Raw genomic sequence first — 24109 nt, forward strand, 5'->3', positions numbered from 1 at the left:
GTGAGGAAGGCATGTTTTCTGTAGTGCTTTGAGTGCTCAGGTAGAGTAGAAAAGCACTATATAAGAACCAGCCCATTTATTTTATCCTACCAATGGAAATTTCATCCACTCTATAAGTCTGTTTATTCCTTGTGACTTCATACCTGTACATGGTTTGGTTTATGGAAACGTGTTTGGGGTTTTTTTGCCATAGAAAAAAAAATACAAAAATGTGTATTATTGCAATGTATTATTATGTTGTTTATTGTAGAATAATAGCCCAAAATTTTAAATGGTAATTAATTTATTTCAGTGGCAGAAAGAAGCTTCCACATGCAGTTTGTTATAATTATTATTATTATTTAATTACAAGCTACTAAAATGAAAAATGTATAAGCTTTCTTAATCCTAGACAAAAGGGAGCCCTGAGACAGTGCATGGTAAGATGCCATGTGTCACAGCTTGCTTTATTCTATCTGTGCAAGTTGGATCAGTTTCTTCCTCATGTCATATCTCATTTGTGCTTCAAGCAGTGATAAAAAAAACCCCCAAGAGATTCCAACTGAAGTCCTCCGATGAACCACTTTTCCACCTATCCAGTTTTTGTGGAGCATTTCTTGAGTTCGTGTTGGATATTAATAGTTTGTTCATTCTTTTATGTCATTTATGCTTGTAGCAGGAGGTACCTACAGCTTACACAAATTAACCATTAAATTCATTCTGTTACCGCTTTTCATTCACATTCCATCTTTCCAATACTGCTGATTTCCCGCTGCGCTGTTCGGGCCTTGTACAAAAAATATGTTACATATTTGTACCTGTGAATATACACACATCCTGCTTCATTGTTTTGCCCGCTTTACTAACATGAAGTGTAAAGTGTAAGTAAAACACTTCTATTCTCACTGTACTTCACCTTCAATGTCTGCAGGACAGTAAAGCTGGCCTGCAGATGTGATTGGATGGCTAAATCTCAGATGGAATGCTTCAAGAGGGGCTGGTGGCAATGATGTGAGGAAATACCAGCAGCTGCTGTTGTCTAAATGGGATCCTTCATACTATCTAATGTATACAAAGGTTTACATACAGAGGAAGAGAGACACTCCTATCTATATCTTATCTGACTGCTGACAGGATGTCGTCTGCAATAAGTGGGCTGTATTTATGCTGCAGCTGTAAACACAGCAGTGCGACTATCACGCATTGGAGCGAGCTCCTCCATAACATTTTGAACAAGAGGGGAGTTTCTCAGCTCGCTCAGTGCTACAAGTGTTTAGCACACAAGGCCAAATGTTTACATTAGCTAAGTAAAGCAAAAGCATTGCATTCAGGTAAATATGTTTATTTCAAACATAAGCTCTGCGTGCAGTGAAGTCATGAGACGGTGCAGATGGGAAACAGTACCCTGGTCCAGTGTTTGAGGCTATAGAAAAACAGGTTCAGGTGGAAACGAGTGCAACAAAAGCTTGGAGTTTTACAAGTGCAAATACCTCAAACTAAGCATCGCAATACACGTCTCCTTTTCAGAAGCACATTACATCAAATTATATTATTATTAAAATTGCTACATAAAAAGAAACAATTATGACAGACACTTATTATATGGATTACAGTTATTGGATCTATATGGACATATACGATACAGCAATGATAGAACTCAATATATTCTGAGTATGCTAAGGACTTCAAACATTATCTTTGTTGAGATGCACAGCAGGTTTTTGATCAGGATGAACTGTTGCACAGCTGTCCTTTTGTAGGCTTTACCTGGGCTGCACCACCACACTCCAGGTAGTTTACAGTTTACCTTCAGCATATAATTTTCTCCCAAGAACATGTGATCATGCTGTCAGTTTCAAGTCAAAGGTGTAATAAAAGAGTGCAGGCTGTAGCACGACGACATCCCCTGAAGTTAGCAGTGCCTGTTCTATCCAGCACAGACTCGGACTTGTCCACAACTGAAAGCAACTGCCTTGCCTTTTCCCACCATCTCCACAGGGGAGCCCTCTGTGAGGCGTGGTCTTCTGCACACTGTGCGGCGGTGTGTTCGTCACTATGGGGAGGGAGCAGTCTCATCAGCAGGCTGTGGCTCCTAAGGTACTTTTGCACATCACCATCTTGCATCAGGGATTTGCCCACAGTGAGCCGAGATTTCAGTGCTGCAAAAGGGCACAGTGCAATTAATTAACTCTCAGTTCATTCTTGGTTTATATTAAATTCTTCGGGGCAATAACATGTTTGACATTTACTTTAAAGTCTGCTCGGAATCCTCAGATATAATATTGAGATATTTTCAGCTGCATCCAGTTTCAGAAGTGGAGCACACTGTGATCCAGACTCTAATACTTATCTGAGAAAGACAAGGCATGGGAGGATTTTGTGTTTATTTCTACAGTGCTGCGCAAAAGTCTCGAGCCACCTCTCAGTGCTTTATGTTTTGCTATGGAAAATGGGGATTTAATGGATATGGTGATTTACTAAAACATGCAAACATATATGGAAATAAGGCAAAAAAAAAAGAAGAAGATTTTTGCACTGTTTTAACAAGCTTCAAAGTCAATATTCGGTGTGGCCACCTTTATTGTTCCTTAGGTGAGCATCCCTCTTATTTCTTTAACTAGTCTTCAGGAATAGTTCTCCACCTTTCTGTAAGCACATTCAAAAATCTTCTTTGGATGCTGGCTGCCTTTTGTTTTGGTCTCTGTCAAACTGATTCCACACCGCTTCAATAATGTTTAAGTCTGGGCTCTGGGGAAGCCAATCCATGATTAATAGTGATCTATTGTGTTTTTCTTTTACTTTATTATAAGTGTGTATGAGATCATTGTCATGCTGGAAAATTCACATGACAATCTAAACCAGAAATAAAAACAAACATTTGTGTTCATCACTCCATAAGACCAGTTCATGTGCACTTTGCCATATCTCAACCTTTCCTTTCCTTTCCTTAAGAATGGCTTCTTGACAGCCACTGAGACCATTTCTGACGAGACTTTAGTGAACAGCAGATGGATCAGCTCAAGGGCCAGATGTATCTCTCAGATCCTGTGTCAGGTCTTTGCTGAATTTTTTCCTATATCTAAAGAACATGACGTCCATAGACTGCTCATCATGATGAGTGATATATACATGTACATAATTACCTTGGTGGTGCAAAATAGTGTTGTGTGCCTGTTAAACTATATTATTTTTGGCATTTTTCATTGATTCAAATAAAGAAATGGGAACAAATGTGTTTTAATGACAAACTGTTAGTAACAGATTGCCTAAAGATATGATTTAGGAATAGATCTTTGCTAAGTTGTCTCTTATGCGTACACACAATGTTGGTTGAGCCCTTCACTTAGGTGCCTTTTTTGCCTGCATGCTTCGTAGGTCAGTGTTAAGTGGCTTAACAAACAAACACCTTTCTCTGAAAATGGTCAGGTACAAGGACTGGACTCATAAAATGAGTAAAAAGAAAGTCTGGCTATGTGAAGGCAAAATATTAAGAAAGTGAAAGAAATTCACTTGTTTTTCTTTTTTAACTTTTTCCCATTTCCTCAAATGCTGTCATCTCTTCGTGAAAAAGAAAAGCTGTAACTGTCACTTTCACCTCAGTGTGTCATTTCTAACAAACACTTCAGTGTTTTTCTGTTAATGCATCTTCAGTCCTCAGTTTATGCCCCAGTGGCTGTATGTGACCTAAAATACACAAGGCTACAAGATACTGTGAACAACTGGGTCAAAGGATATACAGTAAAGCTGGTAATTATTTTCTAGACTGCCTCCACAACAAATTATAGACTAGTGACAACAAAAATCATTTTAAAAGTAGGCACTGGGGTGCCATGTCAGTGAGAACCATTACAAGCTATCAAACTGAAAATTTTAATGGGCTGCATGAACATTTGCAGTGATAACAGAAATCTGTCAAACTTTGTGTTAGTCAGAAAAACATGTAACCAAGAATAAGGGGGAGAAAAAAAAGCTCCAAGTGTGTCTGTTTAGGTGCTGAACTGAGACGCACCTTGGGCTCATGGGTACGAGCTGAAGTCACAGCTTCACCACCAGCTTGGCTGACAGATCCCACTCTACTCGGATGTGCTCCTCGAAGGGTCACCGTTATAGAAGTGGGGGCTTTCTGCCCTCCTGACAACAAACACCAACATACACAGAAATAACAAGCTATAAATGATTTACCTCCAAATACACCAGATTAGACTAAATAATAATTTGCTGCAAACATGCTGTGATGCAAGTCATCTAAAGGATAACTGTTGTTTTTTTTTTTTTTTAAAGCACGTTCATGTATGATATTAGATGACCATGAAAGGTAAAAGCAAATTTGGAGGTTCAGGTAAGTGAAAGGGGTGAGAAAGCCAACTGATTTACACTCACAATAAAATGACAACAAGACGACAATGAAAACACAAGTTTGATTCCAGTCTTTATTACAACAGGAACAGCTTGGGTAATGCCATGTGCCAACGTTATTGCTTCTCAACACAACTCTCTAGGAGGTCAGCGTTAATATAAATGAATAATTGAAAGCAGGTGATTTAATGGGTTTACAAAATAGGCAAACAAAAAGAAACAAACATGAAATGATCGCTTGAACAAACAAAGCTGACGCAGAAAGCAGTTTTGACTGAAAAACAGGAGTCTTATTAAATTTGGTCAACCCTCTTAACATTGATCTTAACTTAATTCACAATTATTCAGGATCAAACTGTTTCATGCCTTTGTGTGTCCGACGTCAGATAGAAACTCTAAATTGTGACTTTCCATTCCGTGAACATGAAAACATGTATGCCACTAATCTGCCATTGGCTGCTGTACGTGTAAGCTGCACATTCCTCTGCAAACCTTACAACAGTTAGGCTCATTCCAGGCAAACCATCTCTGCAAGTATCAGAGATGTCCTCTACGTCCGGCCTACAGACCTCCTGCACTACTGTTTCCAAAACAAAGGATGAACAAACTCTGGGCATTCAACGTGGCCGTCGTGTCTTGGCAGCTCGAGACATACCGGTGGTCTGGTTGGTGATGTGCGCCAAGCCAGGCAAGCTGCTAGCAAGTTTGGCCAGCCCACCATTAGTGAGCAGCTGATGGATCGCGGTGGTTTTAGCCACTCCTCCTGTGGTGACCACAGGCACTGCCCGGAGCAGAGCACTGCTGCTGGTACCGGCGGAGCTCAGGACCGAACCCTGTGGAATGGCACAAACAGCATGAGGGCAGATGAGTGGACAGGATAGATGATTTTATCATCTTTTATTCCATTAAGTCACTTAAAAGAAAAAAAAGAAAAGAAAAAAAAAGTAGTTTGGTAGTATTGAGGCCGATTAGACACAATGATGACATCTATTAACAAAAAAATGGGGAGAAAAGATTAATCTTGCTATTAAGTTTTTTCCTTGGCAAGAAAACATATGCTCCAGTTTTTCTTTTATGTACCTAAACCATGGAAGTTCCACTAGATCTGTGTGTTTTCAGTTCTTTTAATCATTTGGGTAACCAATTACAAATGTGGCATATTCAAAAAACTGGATTAACACATAACTACACACTTTAAAAAAATAAAAATAAATAAAACCCTCATTGAGTGTTATAAATAGTCTACATAATCTATAGCAAATGGATGGTTCAAAACCTGGTTTAGGAATCGAATACAACCACTCCAAGTGTTACCTGAGTGCCACCTGTGTTGGCTGCTGTTGAGGGAACGTTAGGAGCTTTGGTGACGATCTCCTGAAGACTGAAACTTAGGCCTTGTAGAAGACTGCTGGCGGAAGGTGCTGCACACACACAGATCAATCATTGATTGGGTTAAAGCAATCCCAACTAAACAGCACAGAAATTATTAAGGGAAAAAAAAAACATTCCAAGGCCTAAACTAACAGCGCACACACACACACACACACACACACACACACACACACACGATAGCCAGGGCAAGGTTTGGGTCAGTGACTGACAGCGATGGCGCAAGAGGTGATCAATGATGATGTTTGCTAAAACATGTCCAAATTCTCAGCTCAGCGATCAAACTGGATCCCACACAATAAAACCAAGCAGAACTGCACTTGTGTTTTGATGCCACTATGCTGAGATCAGCTGCACAATTAAGAGTGCAAACAAGCGTGCAAGGCAGGACAAGACGAACATACCTTGGGCAGTGGCTGGAGCTTGCGCCTGGGCTGGTGTGGAAGGGCCCGACACCATGCAAGGCTGCACGCTGCTGAATGAGCTGGAGCCTGGGGACAGGGCACCAGACACCTCTGAGAGACTACCAGACCTGCAGTGACACACATAACCACCAGTCTACTCAGGAGCTACCCCAGCAAGTGCTGCTTTGGCCATCACTCAGCTCCCAAACTCCAAGTACACCTCTAATCAATCCCTCTGCACCAGACACCCCAACAAGTGGGAGTGGATGTGGGTGTAGGGATAGTTAGGGTTTCAAGTGCTCCAACCTCAATGTGTCAGTGTGTGTGTGTGTGTGTGTGTGTGTTATGGCGCTGGCTTGCTTACCGTTGGCCTGTAAGAAGTCCAGAGAGCTCCTTGGCACCAGCTACAGTCTGTCCCATTGTCACAGTTAAGGGCTTTCCTGAGACACCCACTGCAAGAAAAAAAAAAAAGAAAATATGAAGGACAGTCAGTTATCTTGCTTTGGTAAAAACAAAAAAGGAACACAAAAACAAAAAAAACATAAATAAATTATGATAATTTCTAGAAAAAGGGTGAATCTCAAAACAACCACCTGGTCATTAATGACAGGCAGAATGTTTGATTTTTCAAAATAAAGGCTTAGCAAAGCCCTAGTTTAACTTTAATAATGCATAATCAACAAAAAACACATTTTTCATCTGCACAGTTGAATGAACTTAACCTGCTCAAAGCATCTGTCTGCCCACAAGTGATTTTAATCAATGCATGAAAGAATGAACTATATCTTTTTATTCTGACCAAAACAAACAAAAAAGCCCAGACAAGTTCTCTCAGTGTTTAAAGATTCAAGTTTGTATGAAGCTATGTATGACAAGAGAGGCAAATTACCCAACACCTTATAGTGGGTGACTGCAGGAATGTATTGCTGATTGGCTGAATCAGTCACTGGTTGTTTTGTGTGTGTGTGTGTGTGTGTGTGTGTGTGTGTGTGTGTGTGTGTGTTTTTTTTAAAGTGGTTTGCCTCACCGACAATTCAACCAAGTAAATAATTAATCCATCTAGTGCAATTCAAAGCAGTTGGCATTTTTTGGCCATTTTGGGAATGTCCATGTTGCACTGATTTAAGCAGCAGATAAATAATTATTTTAGAGAAAAATAACAGTTTTTTTACCATCTATAGAAACTTCACTTAAATTTATTTTTAACAAAAACTATGTTTTATAACTACAGACTACTTTGGGCTATAAACTATCAGAACCTTTTCTGTAATTTTAAATTTTTATTGCACAGAAAAACTTAGATACACTGTTGAAGCTATACGTTTTAAAAAAATCTTATATTAACCCTCTGGGGTCCAGGGTATAATTGGCCGTTTTTGATTACTTTTGATTTTACCTCTACATGTCACATTTAAAAACTGTTTATCTTGCCTTGTTTGGTATCATTATTTTCAGCACAACCTCAAATATCTGGCTTTGGAGTTATTTTTTCATTTTGACATACTATATTAGCACAATTGATCTAAACTCAGACAATTGTTTTTAAATTTTAAATATTTTTTACTGTAAAAACCACAAACATGTTTAAAGAATCATTTTCATAACTTGAAATGCAAATAGAAATTATACATTTCTAAAAATTGTGCACATTTGGCAAACAAGAAAGTTATATGGTACTATTTACTTAAATCTGCAGCCAAGGCCTCAGGCGTTTTTTTTTTTTTTTTTTTTAATATAACCATTTAAAACGGTTTCCAGAACAATCAGGTGTTCTGCATCAAATAAGAAGGTACACAAATTATTTGTGCCAGTCCAAAAAATAGTTTTTGTCCACTATAAGACAGAGGAGAACACCACAGGCCTAAACCCTGCAGGAGGTGTATCAGTCCAGTTTTCCATGTGGACACAGTGTTTACACTGGAATCTGCCCTTGGTGGCTTTTTTGGAGGAAATGTGACATTCACTAGTATACCTGACACACAAAACAAAACAAAAAGTACACAACACAGTAACTATAGCCTCCAAACACGTTAAATGTCACCAATGTCTCACATGTGAAAACTCGCCCTCTCTCTTTCTTTCACTCGCCCGATTTCTCTCGCGGGCGTCACTCCTAAAACTTCCCCTTCTCCCTAAACAACCAAGTGCCACATGCTGCCATATCATTTTTTGATTGGCTCACATGGTACACTTTAACACCAATAGGGAACGGGTGTTTTTACCATTTCTTTCTGCTATAAACACCACTGTTTTGTTCAGAAAGAAACATCACATGTTTTTTTTAGCATAACTCTGGTGTTACGTGGCCCATTGACACAATTTAAAAACTGGTATATAGTTTGAAGTCCAAGTTGAATTGGAGACTCTGGGTCGCTGCATCGTCTTAAATTGGTCATGTGATTTTGACGCGCCAGTGCGTCCGTCGACCCCAGAGGGTTAAGACATCTCAGAAATTAAATATGTAGCTAATCTTCTTTACTGGTCAAGCCCACTTCACATCAAACTAACTTGATAGAAAGTGAGCTTGACCTCCCTGACCTAGACCAGAGGTTTTATATGCAGCTGTGGTCATTTAACAGTGAACGCTATTGCCAGCTGTTTGTTTACTTAGATGCTGCCAGTGGAGTAGTCCTTCATCTGGTTGCTACATTTAGGCCTTCCTACTTGCTGGTTTCATCTGGTTTAAACTGCAATTATCCAAAGTTGGTCTATTGGACTGTGGATTTTTTTCCCCCGACAGTGAGTTCTTTCATGACTGCATATGCTAAAAATGTTGTGTGGAGAGCAGGGATGACATTCAGAAGTCGACCCTTGTGGTTGTTTAGTCTAGATACAACGCCGAGCAAGTGTCAGCTTGTTGTGTGTGAACCAGTTTAGTTTATCATCATCTTTAATATCAAGAATAACAAAATTTCATGAGTATCAGCACCAATTTACACAATTTCTGGTTACCAATACTCCTAAATCAAACCAGTGTTAAAGGATCCCAGGTTTTGTACCTTCATGTGCAGCAGGACTGAGGCTGCCCCCTGCTGAATCGCTTTGGGAAACAATAGTAACCTTGATCTTTGCTCTCTTGGAGGCTTTGCTTGGAGTGGGACTAGGTGTCTGCCTCCTCTTGCCATGGGACCGCAGTTCATCTCTGTCCAGGCCCTCCATCTGATCAGAGGTCACCGGCACTGCACGGCACAGACAAACACACAGACGAACACACAACTATCAGTGAAGTACTGAAGTGACACGAACCTGTGAGATTTCATCCTTAACTAACCCCAAGCTTTGAAGTTAATATTTGCTCTCAAAAGCTTTATAAAGTTTTAATGCAGTAAAGTAGTCACATTAGTCTACAATTAAAGCAGCGGAAACAAAGGAAGAAGAGTGAAAGGGAAAGAGGAAAGAAAAAAGGAAAGAAGAGGGATAGACACTTACCAAAAATACAAGGAGGAGTGCCAGGAGGAAGATTTTTCCTCACAAGCATGTTTTGTTTCATAAAAGCAGCAAACTGAGCTGGAATGAATTGGAAAAAAGAGCCGGAAAGGAAAGTTGTAGGAAGAGAAGAGACAAGAGGATGAGAGGAAAGTATTTCAGTCATGTTCTATCTTCCCCCATCAGATGTCGTGACTTGATAATCTCTTCAAAATCTTTGTTTTCTACCATCATTTTCACATCTTGCATTCTACCCTGTCTGGTTACCTTGTAACACCTCTGCAAAAATTCCACTGGAGTTAAGATCAATGGCTCGTTTTAACAAGTTCAAATAAACAAGTGGGGCGAACGGGACAACTGTGTACACACAGGTACAAAGGATCACAGTGCACAAGCGTATTTACAGAGCCCTTTTCAATGAATTCAGAGTTGAGTGAGTTGGTGCACTGACCTTGAGCCTGCTTGTGAGTGAGCACTGTGCCGGAGCGCTGCATGTGTGTCTTGAGCAACTGTGTAGCAGTGATAAGGCTGGACTTCTGTGCCGGAGAAAGACCAGATGTCTTGGGTTTGGGACTGGATGTGGGACTGCTGCAGACACTAGATAGATCCTGAGGATCGAGTGAACATGAGCACCTGGTGACTCATATGCAGACAGTGTAGCTTCTTTCAATCATAAGACATGATGCTATGACTGCAATTCCACCATACAAGGTCTTATTATTAAAACTCAACAGCTACTGTTGAATGATAACAGTTATGATACACACCACTGTATAGTTTACCATCATTTCATAAAACAACATTTTTTTTTTTCATAAAAATACGGAAAACTTCTTACCTCAGATCCTGACGGCGAGATAGGAACTCTCAGAGCAGGGGAGGATGGTCGTCCTCTCTCCATGTCAAAGGGAAGCTCCCGTCGAGGCCTTTTCTTCTTTTCTGTGTCCATGTCTCTCATCTCACCTGAGCCATGACCGTGGCCCTCTGCCCGTGTAAGCACACCTGAAAGGAAGTCAGCGATCTCATCCTAAAGACCAGTGAGAGAAGAACAAAATATAAATATTCAAAATATAAACTGCAGCAGATGAAAAATGCTTTCTAGCTATGAGGGCCCACCTGAATGCAGCGGTCCACCATGGTCTGCGTCAGTCCTTCTGATTTCATCTTTGCTGAATTGATTCTGTGGAGTGGTTTAGAGTCAGAAGTGGAAAAATATTAAGTGTCATACTTGACCATGTAGCCAATCAATTGTTCAAACTATTAAAACGCGTTTTTAATCGCAGATATATGGTCTCCGAACATTTCATCAAGAAGTTCAGTGTCATATACGCTGCAAACAAAGTAGTTACACTTGAGCAAAGAAATGCCATATAACCCCCCCCCCCCCCCCCCCCCAAAACAAAAAACTGTATTATTGCCCAGCAAACTTATCTCATTTATGCGCCATCTCTTGAGTTAAGTGCCTTCTTATCTTTGAACCATTCATAGATTTTTTTGAAAGTGGTCAGGTACAAGCATCGGTCTGTTTCAGTCAATTTGTTCTGAAAAAACTATGCGAGACCTTCAGAAAGCCTGGAGAACGATTGCTCATGAGCACTTTAAAAGCAAAATATATAGAAAAGAAGGACTTGTGCACAAAACTGTACATTAAGCTTCTGAGTAAATCTTTCTCATCCCAGTGATAAGTTCGATACAGGCATTTACTTGCTGTGAAGCGAATATCTTCCAAGCTTCACTGACATAATGAGGAATCTACTTGCATTTGACTCGTTGAACTTCATCTCTGGACCCTGCGAAAATATTATGTTTTTCAGATCTTTAAGGCTGTGACTGACCTCAGATTGTCATCTGCGCCTCCAACCACCACCATGCTGTTGTCTGCCCTGAGCTTCTCTCTGAACTCCTCCATTCCTTCTGTGCTACACTGGAGCGCGTTCTGGCCGACCACAAACAACACTGGTGTCTTCATGTCCAGGAGCGGGTCATCCACATCCTGTAAACCAGCAATATGTGAAAAACTGGCACAAGCAAAGTTTTGTTTTTCAGTTATATTAAGAAGAAGAAGAAGAAGAAGAAAAAGAAGAAGAAAGTATTTTTTTCTAACAGTTGAGTAAAACATCAAAGATAAAAACCAATGCTGAAGCTAGAAAATGCTTTAGGTCATACCCCACGTGGCCCATTGACTGTTAGCAGGGGGAAGCCAAGACAGACCACAGCCGTCAAATACTCCATCAGGGACACCTGGAGTCAAAGTTTATTATTAAAATGTATTCTATTGCACACCTTTGACAATAGTGCACTTTTATTAGTTCATCACATTAAATCACTATGATAAATACATGGTAAAAAGTCTTACGTGGCAAGCCATAAGAGCCCCAGCGTTCCAGCCGACCAGGATAATGGGTTTGTGAGGAAAGTGACTGTGAACCTGGTGGTTACATTTATAAAAACATGCAATCAGTGCAGGTACAGACGCACAAACAAAAAAAAAACAACAAAAAAACCCATTATATAGCATCTCTAGTTTGGACAGTGATCTGAGTCATTACCTAATAAATACAATTAGAAATGTGCATATTTAAAAATCTGCCACATTCATCTACATGAATTTAACAAAATAAGATCACAATCACATCACAGCTATAGTCACTAATGCATCAAATAAAAACCAACACCCTACCTCCATGACCTTGGCCCTGACAGTACCCAACATGTGCTCTAGGCACTGGGTGATGCCAATATTGGCCCCGCTGTTCACATGAGTGTGTATTGGGATGACCTAACACAAAAACAGCTGTTTTAGGCAGTTTTCTGTGACAAAACAGGGAAGAAAAATATTTCTGTAAACACAAAGATTTGATCTGATGGGACATCTGACCTTTCCAAAAAAGGAGAGCTGTGACTGCCAGAATCTCATTCTTCGTGAAGTGGAGAGGGCGGGATTGGTTGGGCTTGATGGTGCAATAAGGATGAGCGGGGATCCTGGAAGCTTGCTCTGGAAAAAAGGAGGAGGAAAAAAAAAAGGATTCAGGGGTCACATGTGTAAAAAGTTAAATGAAAACGTTTTCTGTTGAAAACTGAAAGCGACTGATTTAATTTTACCGGCTTGTTTTGAGACAGAACTCCAACAGCTGGGTCCCATGGCCGTTTCAGTAGCAGTGACAGTGCCTCTGCGCTTGGAGCGCCGGTCTTTGCTGATGACAGCAACATTCTGTCGATCAGCGAGGGCAACTAAGCAGACAGAGGAACGTAACAATGAATCAACAGTCTCATTAACCCTCTGGATTCCATCAAAATCACTACCCTCTCAGCTTGTTTGTGGCCAAAAATGGCCACCCCTTGTTTACGTTTACAAAATGCTATAAAATTCATATATATTAAGAAAAATTCCCACTTTTTTTTACATGATTTTTTAGATTAGTACCAGTGCTGTTCATGAAAATCAAAATTTCATTCAAATTCATAATTTTAACCCTTTAAATACCAGTTAGATCACATAATCCTAGGAACTCATAAATGGAAAAAATCACAAAACCCCAATTTTTTTCCAAATAAAACATGCCATCTGATTTACTTTCTAACCATGATGGAGGTTAGATGTATAACAATAATTAAAAGTATCAATGACTTTTATACATCTTTGTTTTTTTGTGCAGTGACAGAAAAACATAAAAACTTCCTCTCAGCTTGTTTGTGGCCAAAAATGGCCACCCCTTGTTTACGTTTACAAAATGCTATAAAATTCATATATATTAAGAAAAATTCCCACTTTTTTTGACATGATTTTTTAGATTAGTACCAGTGCTGTTCATGAAAATCAAAATTTCATTCAAATTCATAATTTTAACCCTTTAAATACCAGTTAGATCACATAATCCTAGGAACTCATAAATGGAAAAAATCACAAAACCCCAATTTTTTTCCAAATAAAACATGCCATCTGATTTACTTTCTAACCATGATGGAGGTTAGATGTATAACAATAATTAAAAGTATCAATGACTTTTATACATCTTTGTTTTTTTGTGCAGTGACAGAAAAACATAAAAACTTCCTCTCAGCTTGTTTGTGGCCAAAAATGGCCACCCCTTGTTTACGTTTACAAAATGCTATAAAATTCATATATATTAAGAAAAATTCCCACTTTTTTTGACATGATTTTTTAGATTAGTACCAGTGCTGTTCATGAAAATCAAAATTTCATTCAAATTCATAATTTTAACCCTTTAAATACCAGTTAGATCACATAATCCTAGGAACTCATAAATGGAAAAAATCACAAAACCCCAATTTTTTTCCAAATAAAACATGCCATCTGATTTACTTTCTAACCATGATGGAGGTTAGATGTATAACAATAATTAAAAGTATCAATGACTTTTATACATCTTTGTTTTTTTGTGCAGTGACAGAAAAACATAAAAACTTCCAAAAATGGCCACCCCCTGTTTACATTTACAAAATGCTATAAAATTCATATATATTAAGAAAAATTTCCACTTTTTTTGACATGATTTTTTTAGATTAGTATCAGCGCTGTTCATCAAGACCAAAATTTAATTCAAATCCAGACTTTTAACCCTTTAAATCACAGTTAAATTACATAATTTTAATGATTTACAAAGGGATAAAAGCATAAAATCCCCATTTTTTTTCTAAATAATACATGCAAACTGATTTATTTTCTAACCATGATGGAGGTTAGATGCATAGCAATAATTAAAAGTATCAATGAGTTTTATGTATCTTTGGTTTTTTGTGCAGTGACAGAAAAACAAAAAAAATCCCTCTCATTTTGTTCGTGGCCAAAAATGACCACCCATGTTTACGTTTTCAAAATACTATAAAATTCATATATATTAAAACATTTTTCTACTTTCATTGACTTGATTTTTTAGATTAGTATCAGTGCTGTTCATCAAGACAAAAAATTTAATTCAAATCCAGACTTTTAACCCTTTAAATACCAGTTAAATTACATAATTTTAATGATTTACAAAGGGATAAAGGGATAAAGGGATAAAAGCATAAAATCCCCATTTTTTTTCTAAATAATACATGCAAACTGATTTATTTTCTAACCATGATGGAGGTTAGATGCATAGCAATAATTAAAAGTATCAATGAGTTTTATGTATCTTTGGTTTTTTGTGCTGTGACAGAAAAACAAAAAAACCCTCTCATTTTGTTCGTGGCCAAAAATGGCCACCCATGTTTACGTTTTCAAAATACTATAAAATTCATATATATTAAAACATTTTTCTACTTTCATTGACTTGATGTTTTAGATTAGTATCAGCGCTGTTCATCAAGACCAAAATTTAATTCAAATCCAGACTTTTAACCCTTTAAATACCAGTTAAATTACATAATTTTAATGATTTACAAAGGGATAAAGGGATAAAGGGATAAAAGCATAAAATCCCCATTTTTTTTCTAAATAATACATGCAAACTGATTTATTTTCTAACCATGATGGAGGTTAGATGCATAGCAATAATTAAAAGTATCAATGAGTTTTATGTATCTTTGGTTTTTTGTGCAGTGACAGAAAAACAAAAAAAATCCCTCTCATTTTGTTCGTGGCCAAAAATGACCACCCATGTTTACGTTTTCAAAATACTATAAAATTCATATATATTAAAACATTTTTCTACTTTCATTGACTTGATTTTTTAAATTAGCACCAGTCCTAGTCATGAAAACCAAAATATAATTAAAATTTAGATATTATACGCTTTGAACTGGGTGTGGTTCCCAATCAGCCAGAGTTCACACCCAGTTTCACACCTTGGCTCAGGCGATTAGAGGATCATCAGGGGGTCCCTTTGTCCCTCTTGGGGGGGGGGACACTCCCACCTTCTTGCCATATTGCCAGAATAAATGGTCTGGAAGCTGTTAGGTTTACTTACAGCAGTAGCAACGTCTGCACCTGCATAAACTCCAGGACACGTTTACAAACAGTGTTTGTTGTTGTTTGCGCTGCAGCTGCAGGTTTGAACTGTGCAAAATGTCCTGTGATTGGGGTTTTTTTTGTTTTTGTTTTTGTTTCTAGAGTTAATATTTTGGGTATGGTCTCTTTTTATGAAAAATACAAGAGTAAAAGTGCTTTTCACATGTGCTTCAAAGCTAAGTTTGACTGGGAACCTCAAAGCTCAATATCCTGCATCCACAGGAATTCACTGCAGCCTATGTAATGTTTGATGCGTCATTATTTATTCCAGTCTATCTTGCAAATACATGTTTGTGCTGCAATGTCATGCACAAACACAAACTATCAGATCCTTAAGACCAAACCTATGTCAAAATTGTTTCATTATATTGGTCCATTGGAATGTGGTAACCCATCAAACGCCCCTAGTGGAAACCAAGAATATTACATGAAATTGCTTGCTTGGCACAAAATGGGCCAAGGATCTCATTTGGTGAAAAACATTAAAAACTACAATTTTCATGTGTTGAGTTTAGAATGAAAGCAATTTTACCTAAATCGAATGATATAGTACTGCCAGTAACAAGGAATCAAAAAAGGTGGTTATAATGGGTTTCAATTGGCCAAAAATGGCCACAATCAGTAAAATGGGAACAATTTGGTGTATAGTGAATATTATTGACATTATTAAGGAGCTGATGTTGAAAAATAAAAAATTTTAATAAAATACACACCTTTGGAAAGTTTCATTCCATTTGCATTAACAGAACAAAAATGGTTGAAAACCGAAAAGTGAAGTGGCCAAAAATGGCCAGATAGAAACCAGAGGGTTAATTAATGGTGACCTGTGTTAAGCTTAAAGTCAGTTTTCTGTGTCATAAATGAGGCCCTCTGTTAACCCAAATCACCATAGTAACTTATCCTGAACACATAAAATGGAGCAGGTTATACGCCAAGTTTGGGTTGAAAAATGAAAATAAATGAATAAATAAAAAAATAAAAATAAATCACTGCAGATTATCTTTTATACTGTTGGAACTGCAGCTATAAGAATTAACACCAGCAATAGCGCTTCATTCAATAAAATTTATTTCACTTCAATCTGCCTGCAAACGAAAGCAATTTCCAAACTTCCTTTATTAGTCTGTGGGACGGTAATACTTAATGTTTAAATGGATCCTGTTTAAAGTGTCAGCGCTCTAATGTGCAGCCGTCACCGTAGGAAAAAAACAAAAAAGTCCAGCAGCACTGAGAGCTAAAACAATTACCTTGAATTAAAATCTTTATTGTACTGCTTTGAGCACTAAATCACCAAATTAAAAAAATTTTCTGCAGCATTAATCTTTTGTCTTATTTGCAATATTGTAGCACTGAACTTTCTAATCTTCTTTATAGATTGTTAAATCACCATTTCATCATCATTATCATTTGAGAACATCTCAGAAGCAGGCTGGAATCATAGAAATTTTGTGCGAAAGAAGAGTAACATGATGCGTGAAACACCCCTTTTATGTGAGCATGTGCAGATCCTGAAGCAAGAAACCTGGCTGATACTCATCGAGCTAGCTAAGGCAAAGAAACCCTGGCTGGGTTGAACTTTGTAGCCTATCCCTCTGGCACAGGCCTAACAGAAAAATGTACATCAGTTCATACTCTTTATTCAATTACGTACCTTGCTTTTGAGAGTCTGCAGCACATCCAGGTATGCAGCAAGCATGGCTAGGCTTAAAGACTCAATTAGAGTGGTGTGTAACCACTGTGTCAGTTTGGTGTCCCAGTTCACACTGGCCAGCGCATGCCGCACCTTCCTCGCACACTTGTCCACAGCTATCCTTCGCAAAATTGGCTCATTGGAAGTCTGTGAGAAACAAGATCACAGAACAATTCAGTCATTTTTACTTCTGAAATATAACCTACAGAACCAGAAATCCCCACTATCACTCAGCTGGCGAGTTCAGATGGTAAGCCCTAAAATTAGTTGTCATATGGTAAAAAACTTTTGTAAATTTCTCCTCTCATGCTTTCAGTTGCTTCTGTGTGAACAGATTATCCATCAGTGCATCACCCGGTAGCTTTCTTCATTTTTGTTTATTAAATTTATTAACCAAAGCAGCAATAGGGCATGAATTTCTCTGGGCAGAACTAGGGACTCAAAAACTACATCACACATGGGCAAAACATGACCCGAGGGCCAGAGCGAGGCTGCACAACACTTTTAGACACCTGGAGCCCTGAAAGAAAAACTAAAATGAACCCCGCCAAAAAATAAGAATGAAAGGGAGGATTATGTTAACAAAGCTTGGGGAGAATAACTGCAGCAAGTCTGTGCTGCTATTTAGTAAGTCAAACAGGGGGTGCTTCACTACAAACTTTTTGTGATGAACTACAACGCATTACAGATCTTAGCACATGGATAAACATCCAACCCCCATTGGGCTTGAATGCATCTTTTGCAAATCTCAAACAGCAGTAACTTACCCTCATAACTTAGCTGCAGCCACATATGTAAAACTGAACAGACAATTAAATCCATCATTCCTATACAAGTGTGTTTGTTTATGGGCTTCACAAACAGAACAGACTCTGCATTTAAAAATGTTCTTAATTTATTGATGCAGGAACATATTTCTATTATTGCATCAGCTGAGTATATCCATATTTAGATATTAGGCAACAACATATTGGGACAAAGTGCCATTATTATATATAATATATCATTTAAACTGTTAAATCTTTTCCCACAGTCAAACAAAGAAGTTGTGAATAATTCTTAGTACCCTTTAGTACCCAAAACAAACAACAACAAAAAACTTACATTTTCATTGGCCAGGCGGGCTAGTCTTTCCGCTTGCAGAGCTTTAATGACCTTGTTGAACAATTTGTTCTGGGCCACTGTCCATCCAGTCCTGAAGCAGAATTATTTCAAAGAGATTTACTGCAAGTGGATAACTTTACATGATAAAAGGTGGAACACTGAGGTGGTTGCTTACTTGTTTACATGTTCCTCCCAGTCATCAGGGGGCGGGGGACTCTCAGCAACTGTACGAGCAAACAGGACATGCCGCTCACACTCCTTCATCACACTAAGGGCTTTGTGGTTATCATATAGAGGAACGGGTGTTGGCATAACAGTTTCCACATCTATTAAAGAATCTGAATCTCTGCAGACAAAGAAAAAAATACCGCATCACTACAAGTGATTAAAAATGCTCATCAGATTACTAATTTTACCATGGCTAAAGAGAAGCAGCCTAATAAGAGCATTTTTAACTCACAAAACGGGTTCAGGCTGGCGACGTGGGGTAACAAACAGTGTCCTCGTGGGTCGAGCACTGCTGGCATCTGGGTGGGCATTCCATGGTTTGGCATAGCTGTGGTCCAGAAATACTAAATCTAACTCTCTTTCATGGGCTGAGAGCTGGAACAACAAGGATGTGCCCATCTTTCGAGCTGAGGTCTGGAAGTCTTTATCTCCACCACGATGCATCCTCTTCCTGGGCCCCAAAGGGCCCCGGGAAGACCTTAACAACTGGTGCTGATTCAGGACAAACTTGGGAAAGAAGGGAAGAATTGTTTTTGTATTTTATGCAAGATAATCGAAGAATATTATCAAATTTGTCTGCCAAAAAAATGACTTGATCATAAAGTGGTATTGCTAATTTTACAGAAATATTAGTTGTGAAACATAGAAATCACACACACGCCCACGCACACATATGTGGGGGGAAAACTGTGTGTGTGTGTGAGAAGATTTGTATCAATTTTAATATTGAAACTCTTACATCATAAAACCATAAAGTTTGTGGTAGGGCAATAGCTCCAGACAAAGCCTTTAAAGCCCTTTGATTGTTGATATATCAGAAAGACAACAGAATAATTGAACTACAGTCTGCACTACTGTATAGTTCTGTATAAATAATCATTCTGTACATACGATAATTTTTAATCCTACAACTGTTTAGAACTTGCATAGTTCACATTTCTGTATAACTGTATATCTCAGATTTCTGTATAGTTTTTTATTTCATATTTATATCCTGTTCATAGCCTGTACATAGCTTGTACTCACTACAGCCTGTACATACTTATAGTTATAGAATATTCATAACATACTTCATACCGTGCACATTATAACATACCACAATAGACCCATTTCTGTAATATACTTACATATCTATATTATTGCTAATATATATTGTAATATATCTATATCATGGCTAAAGCACTTCTGGATGGATGCAAACTGCATTTCGTTGCCCTGTACCTGTGCATGTGCAATGACAATAAAGTTGAATTCTATTCTATTCTCTGTGGAAGCGAGCACATTCAAGGGTCTGCATTTACACAATTTCGAGGTTTTTTATGCATACTGATAATGCGTTGAGCTCCAGGGCTTTACGCTATTTTCCAAATATAACTTATTTATAAGTTATTGATTAAAAAACAACAACAGCCGAAAAAGCCACAAAGCAACAATAAAAGCACTAACAAAAACAGCACAACGAGCGATAGCGAAACAGTTTCAGTCCTGGTACAGAGTCAGACTGACGCTTAACACGTTTATACTCTTTAAGCACCACCTATTAGCTTCTACCATGTACTGGATATTACTTTGCCATTATAAACAACATATTAAGTGGCGTGTGGCAAATAACCAAACATTCCACTTAATACGTGGGTTAAATGTAATAGGTTCAATGTTTATCACATATACATTCTGAAATTCACCCGCGACTGAAAGCTGCGTAATGACCTAGCATGCTAGCATAATCATAGCGAGCTAAAAGCTAAGCAAATGGTGTACCGCTCTTTACCTCTTACTTTGCTCACTCCATGTTGGCCGCGACGGCTTCAGCTCCTGCTTCGAGCAAAGCAAATATAAGAACGGCGTATTTACCGGGCAATGAAAGAGGTTATATGAAACATAAACATTTAGCTCGTAAAAGCCACTTCCTTTTGTTCGCTTCGTTGCCTTGTTAGGCTCCGCGCCCTCCCTTTCTAGGCCCTAAATTCAAGCGGCTCAGTCAGGCCTGCTGTTTCTACCAAACTGGCAACCCTGATCGTGGCGCGTCAGACAGAGAATGACGCAAAACATGGACTGGATTAATAAAAGTCTGGATTATTATCGGTACCCCAGAAATAAAATACATGATTTAATGACATGAAATGTGCGTAACTGTAACTTGTTAAAAATGAATCCTACCATTTCCAAGAGATGGTTTTTTTCTTAGGTAATGTCATTCTTCAAAGGTTGATTCTGTTCATCTGGACATAGCGTATTCAGTGGGAGAAACGTTTTGTCACTCATCCAAATGACTTCAGTCTCAGCTGACTGCAGGTTTCCCCAATCTTATCGTACATTTGCACATTGACTGAAATCAGCACCACTGAATGAACAATGTGATGGGAGGTCAGTTCCTTCATCATGATTATGCAAATTCGCATGGCCATTGATCAACAACCACTGATCAATGGCCATGAGTACTATTCTTAGAGAGTTGGGGAATGGCTGCAATCACAGCATTGCAGGATGGCGAAAGATGTACCCGTAGGCCCCCTCCTCGATTCAGAGATGGTCTTTCCCTTTTCACGTAAACGGCCTCCTTGACTCCGCGCTCAAACCAGCGATCCCCCCTGTCCAGGATGTGTACATCCTCTTCATTGAAAGAGGTAATGTAATGATGTGATTTGCTCTAAGGAATTTCCCTGTCACCCGTCTGCACGCCCCCTATCCCTTGCTAAATTCTTTTTAAAAAAACAAAACTGTAAATAACAAGAAAAATGCAATTAGTAACCGACTTTCACTTTCAGAACTCCAGATCAGTGAATGACAGTGACAGTAACACCGGATCCTGTTCCGTTTCAGCTTTTCATTAAACCAATAATAAAGCCACTGTTTCAGTGTAAAAACTACAATTAATTAAATACAAGAGAAATGAACCGGTTTCAGGGCGACAGGAGAAGGAAAAAAATCTATAAATGTTCCTATTGTGTGTTAAACAACTGACATACTCCATGACCTCACAATTCCGTACAAAAGTGAGTTCTTCTTTTTACGTGTACACACGTCAGGTTTCAAATTGCACCCGTGCAGGCGGTTGTTGTCTTATAATGCTTTCGTAGCGGTTTTTGATACGGGCGACACGGGCGGTTGCCCGGGGCGGCATCGTGGTGGGGGGCAGCATCACGGGCATCGGCAAAAAAATAAAAAATTGCTTGTACTCATGCTGCCCCGACATCAGCCAGGGCATATTGGGAATGTCGTAGGCACCGATCGGTTTTCTATCGCCCATTTGCTGGGAGTAAGGGCGCCCTTTGTTTGCGAGGTGAGCCTGCTGCTTGCGGCACAGGGAGGAGAGGGCGGGGCGGCTGGGGAGTCTCTGGATGGCTGGAGCAGCATCTAATAACCAACTCGCAAAATAAAACAAAATAAAAACAAAACAACAAACACGAAAACACCAGACATCATGATACAGACTTATAATTTGCACCAATGTTTTTTCGAAATTCTATACACGAAAAGTGAGCGCGAGAGCCCTTGGTGCGCCTGCTCGCTGCTGAAGTCAAAGTAAACTTTATTGACTATGTGCACGTTAGCATATGCTACTTCCGGTGCGGAAACTCCCGTGGGAAGCTTTGTTTCCGGTGTCCTATTCGCGCCTGGTTTACGGTCCAAAACAAGTTAAGCAAGTGAATGAATCAAGCGGCGATTTACACTTCTATAGATGTCTTGGGCATTTACCCGATATATCTGTAAATAATGTTCATCAACTTGTCGATATTTTTCCCCGTGCCTCAGGGCAAAAGAGAAAATGGATTCAAATGTTATATTTCTCAGCTGTCCCTCGTTTATCGCGGGTGTTATGTTCTAAAAATAACCAGTGATAGGTGAAATCAAGTAGCCAATTTTATTTTTTGACGGTGCAAAACGTGTCGTGGACATTGTGGACATACAGCACTGCACTTCAGAGTCACACTGCTAGCCATTGATGCAGAGATTCTGTATTGTACAGGAGAGACGTAACGGAGGAGATCGTCTGCAGCGATCAGGACGCAGGACAATGTGATGTAAAAAAATAAGCATGCAAACTTGCACGGAAAAAATCTCACAGCCAGGTGAAAGGTGAACCGCGTTATTAGCGAGGGACCGCTGTAATTTTTAAGGTAAGTCACAACATACCCTTCATAAATACTAATGTGTAGAAACCCTTACCAGCAATCATTCATTTTTTGTGTGGCTTTTTTTCACGGTTCATTAACATGCTGTGTAGGTGTGTACTTGACTAGCTGATATCGACATAATGGGAGAAACACCTGGTTTGACTATTCTTCACCTGTAGTGTGAATGCTGAACATTTGCCTGTTTAAATCATGAGACCAGTCACTATACAGAGATGTGCTTCTGAATGTGGACGATGTGTCTTCTGCATGCAGTAATGCAGTTCTGCTTGTGTTGAGTGATGTAAACAACTGATCGATCTAAACTCTTTAAACGTCAAAATTGATCATTAGATTTTTTATGACACAACAGTGGTGAGTGTTCCCACCTTCTGCTCTTTGTAACTTAACGCGATCTTTCCGTTTTCGAGTTTTGGACATGATTTTGGAGTATATCTTCGCAGTAGCGATTGACCGCAAAGTAAAGCTACCGGAAATGTACAACCCCACATCCGGTCTCAAACCAGGAAGTTAGCATTTTTTCGTGCACAGGGTCAATTGTCATCTCCGCTACATACAGTTCAGTATATAGAGAGACGAGACGACAAGGCTCCAGTTACAGCAGTAGAAGTAAACAAACAATAAATATAAGACGAGTAAGAAAATAAATATACACTTTAGGACCAGGGGTAAAGGGATTAATAACAATTTAAAATTTATAATTTACAGTTTGATGATTTAAAGTCTCACACACAACCCATCGAAAGGGGAGGAGGGCCGCTTCGAGCAAAGCAAATGCTCGAAGCATTTGCTTTGCTCGAGCATTTGCTTTGGAATGCTTTGGAATGCTCTATTTGGAAGCAGAGCACATGAATGACATGTGCTCTGCTTCCAAATAGAGCACATGTCATTCATAATGATGTAAATCCAAGCCCATTATGTATTGATGATTTGAATCCTGGGTTGTGTGAAATCCCAGAAATACACCTGTGAATCTGTGAACTAAGGTGTAGGTCTATTAGGTTATGTTGTGGTGATCCTCTAGTTGGGGGATTTGTGTTCATACTGGAGTGCAAAATTCAAACCAATGTAAGATGGACAAGAAAAGTTCAAAGCCATCAGGTGCTCAGTTTAGAAAAAAGGGAGTGTTCGCCCGGGGCGCCAAACAGGGACCGCCACTGAATGCTTTAATGCTCCAATTAACACTGGGGCCACTTTGGACTTTACACATCTGCTCCAGACACATCCGCCACCAGACACAGCCTTGAAAGGCTGTCCTATGTTGGTAATAATTCTAATAAAAGTGAGCACAAAAGAGAGGAAGACACCCTGCAATGAGCTGAAACATTAACTTATTTGTTCCTGCTTAAAACAGATTATTATTATTATTATTATTATTATTATTATTATTATTATTATTTGGTTTTCATATGTACCTGTTTTCACTGATATTAACTTTAATAAA

The 24109-nt window shown here is 38.9% G+C and overlaps 1 protein-coding gene across 8 annotated transcripts; it reads right to left on the reverse strand.

The window, feature by feature from the left end:
• Positions 1 to 1305: 1305 nt before the first annotated feature.
• Positions 1306 to 20714, reverse strand: kansl3 (KAT8 regulatory NSL complex subunit 3). Of its 8 annotated transcripts, XM_085178880.1 has the most exons (22): positions 20690 to 20714; positions 18762 to 19036; positions 18477 to 18647; positions 18302 to 18392; positions 17159 to 17344; positions 12657 to 12785; positions 12433 to 12549; positions 12235 to 12333; positions 11911 to 11982; positions 11721 to 11795; positions 11390 to 11547; positions 10671 to 10734; positions 10393 to 10581; positions 10006 to 10162; positions 9558 to 9635; positions 9128 to 9307; positions 6493 to 6580; positions 6129 to 6256; positions 5650 to 5756; positions 4991 to 5168; positions 3989 to 4110; positions 1306 to 2138 (listed from the first exon to the last, which is right to left on the reverse strand). In XM_085178880.1, the coding sequence occupies exons 1-22, from the start codon at positions 20690 to 20692 to the stop codon at positions 2133 to 2135; spliced, it is 2673 nt and encodes an 890-aa protein (XP_085035006.1). In that variant the 5' UTR covers positions 20693 to 20714; the 3' UTR covers positions 1306 to 2132. The 8 variants fall into 8 exon arrangements, with proteins under 8 accessions (XP_085035006.1, XP_085035003.1, XP_085035005.1 ...); XM_085178877.1 differs by lacking the exon at positions 1306 to 2138 and having other exon boundaries at positions 3490 to 4110; XM_085178879.1 differs by lacking the exons at positions 1306 to 2138; positions 20690 to 20714 and adding an exon at positions 20308 to 20579 and having other exon boundaries at positions 3490 to 4110.
• Between the last annotated feature and the right edge of the window lie 3395 nt (positions 20715 to 24109).

Source organism: Neolamprologus multifasciatus, chromosome 12, assembly GCF_963576455.1.
Source record: "Neolamprologus multifasciatus chromosome 12, fNeoMul1.2, whole genome shotgun sequence".
NCBI lineage: Eukaryota > Metazoa > Chordata > Actinopteri > Cichliformes > Cichlidae > Neolamprologus > Neolamprologus multifasciatus.

Coding starts and splice junctions, on each gene's coding strand:
- kansl3 (XM_085178877.1), bottom strand. Junction 9,308..9,557: donor CACTCCTCCTTGTATTTTTG/GTAAGTGTCTAT, acceptor TGTGCCGTGCAG/TGCCGGTGACCTCTGATCAG. Junction 6,581..9,127: donor CAGTCCTGCTGCACATGAAG/GTACAAAACCTG, acceptor TTTTTCTTGCAG/TGGGTGTCTCAGGAAAGCCC.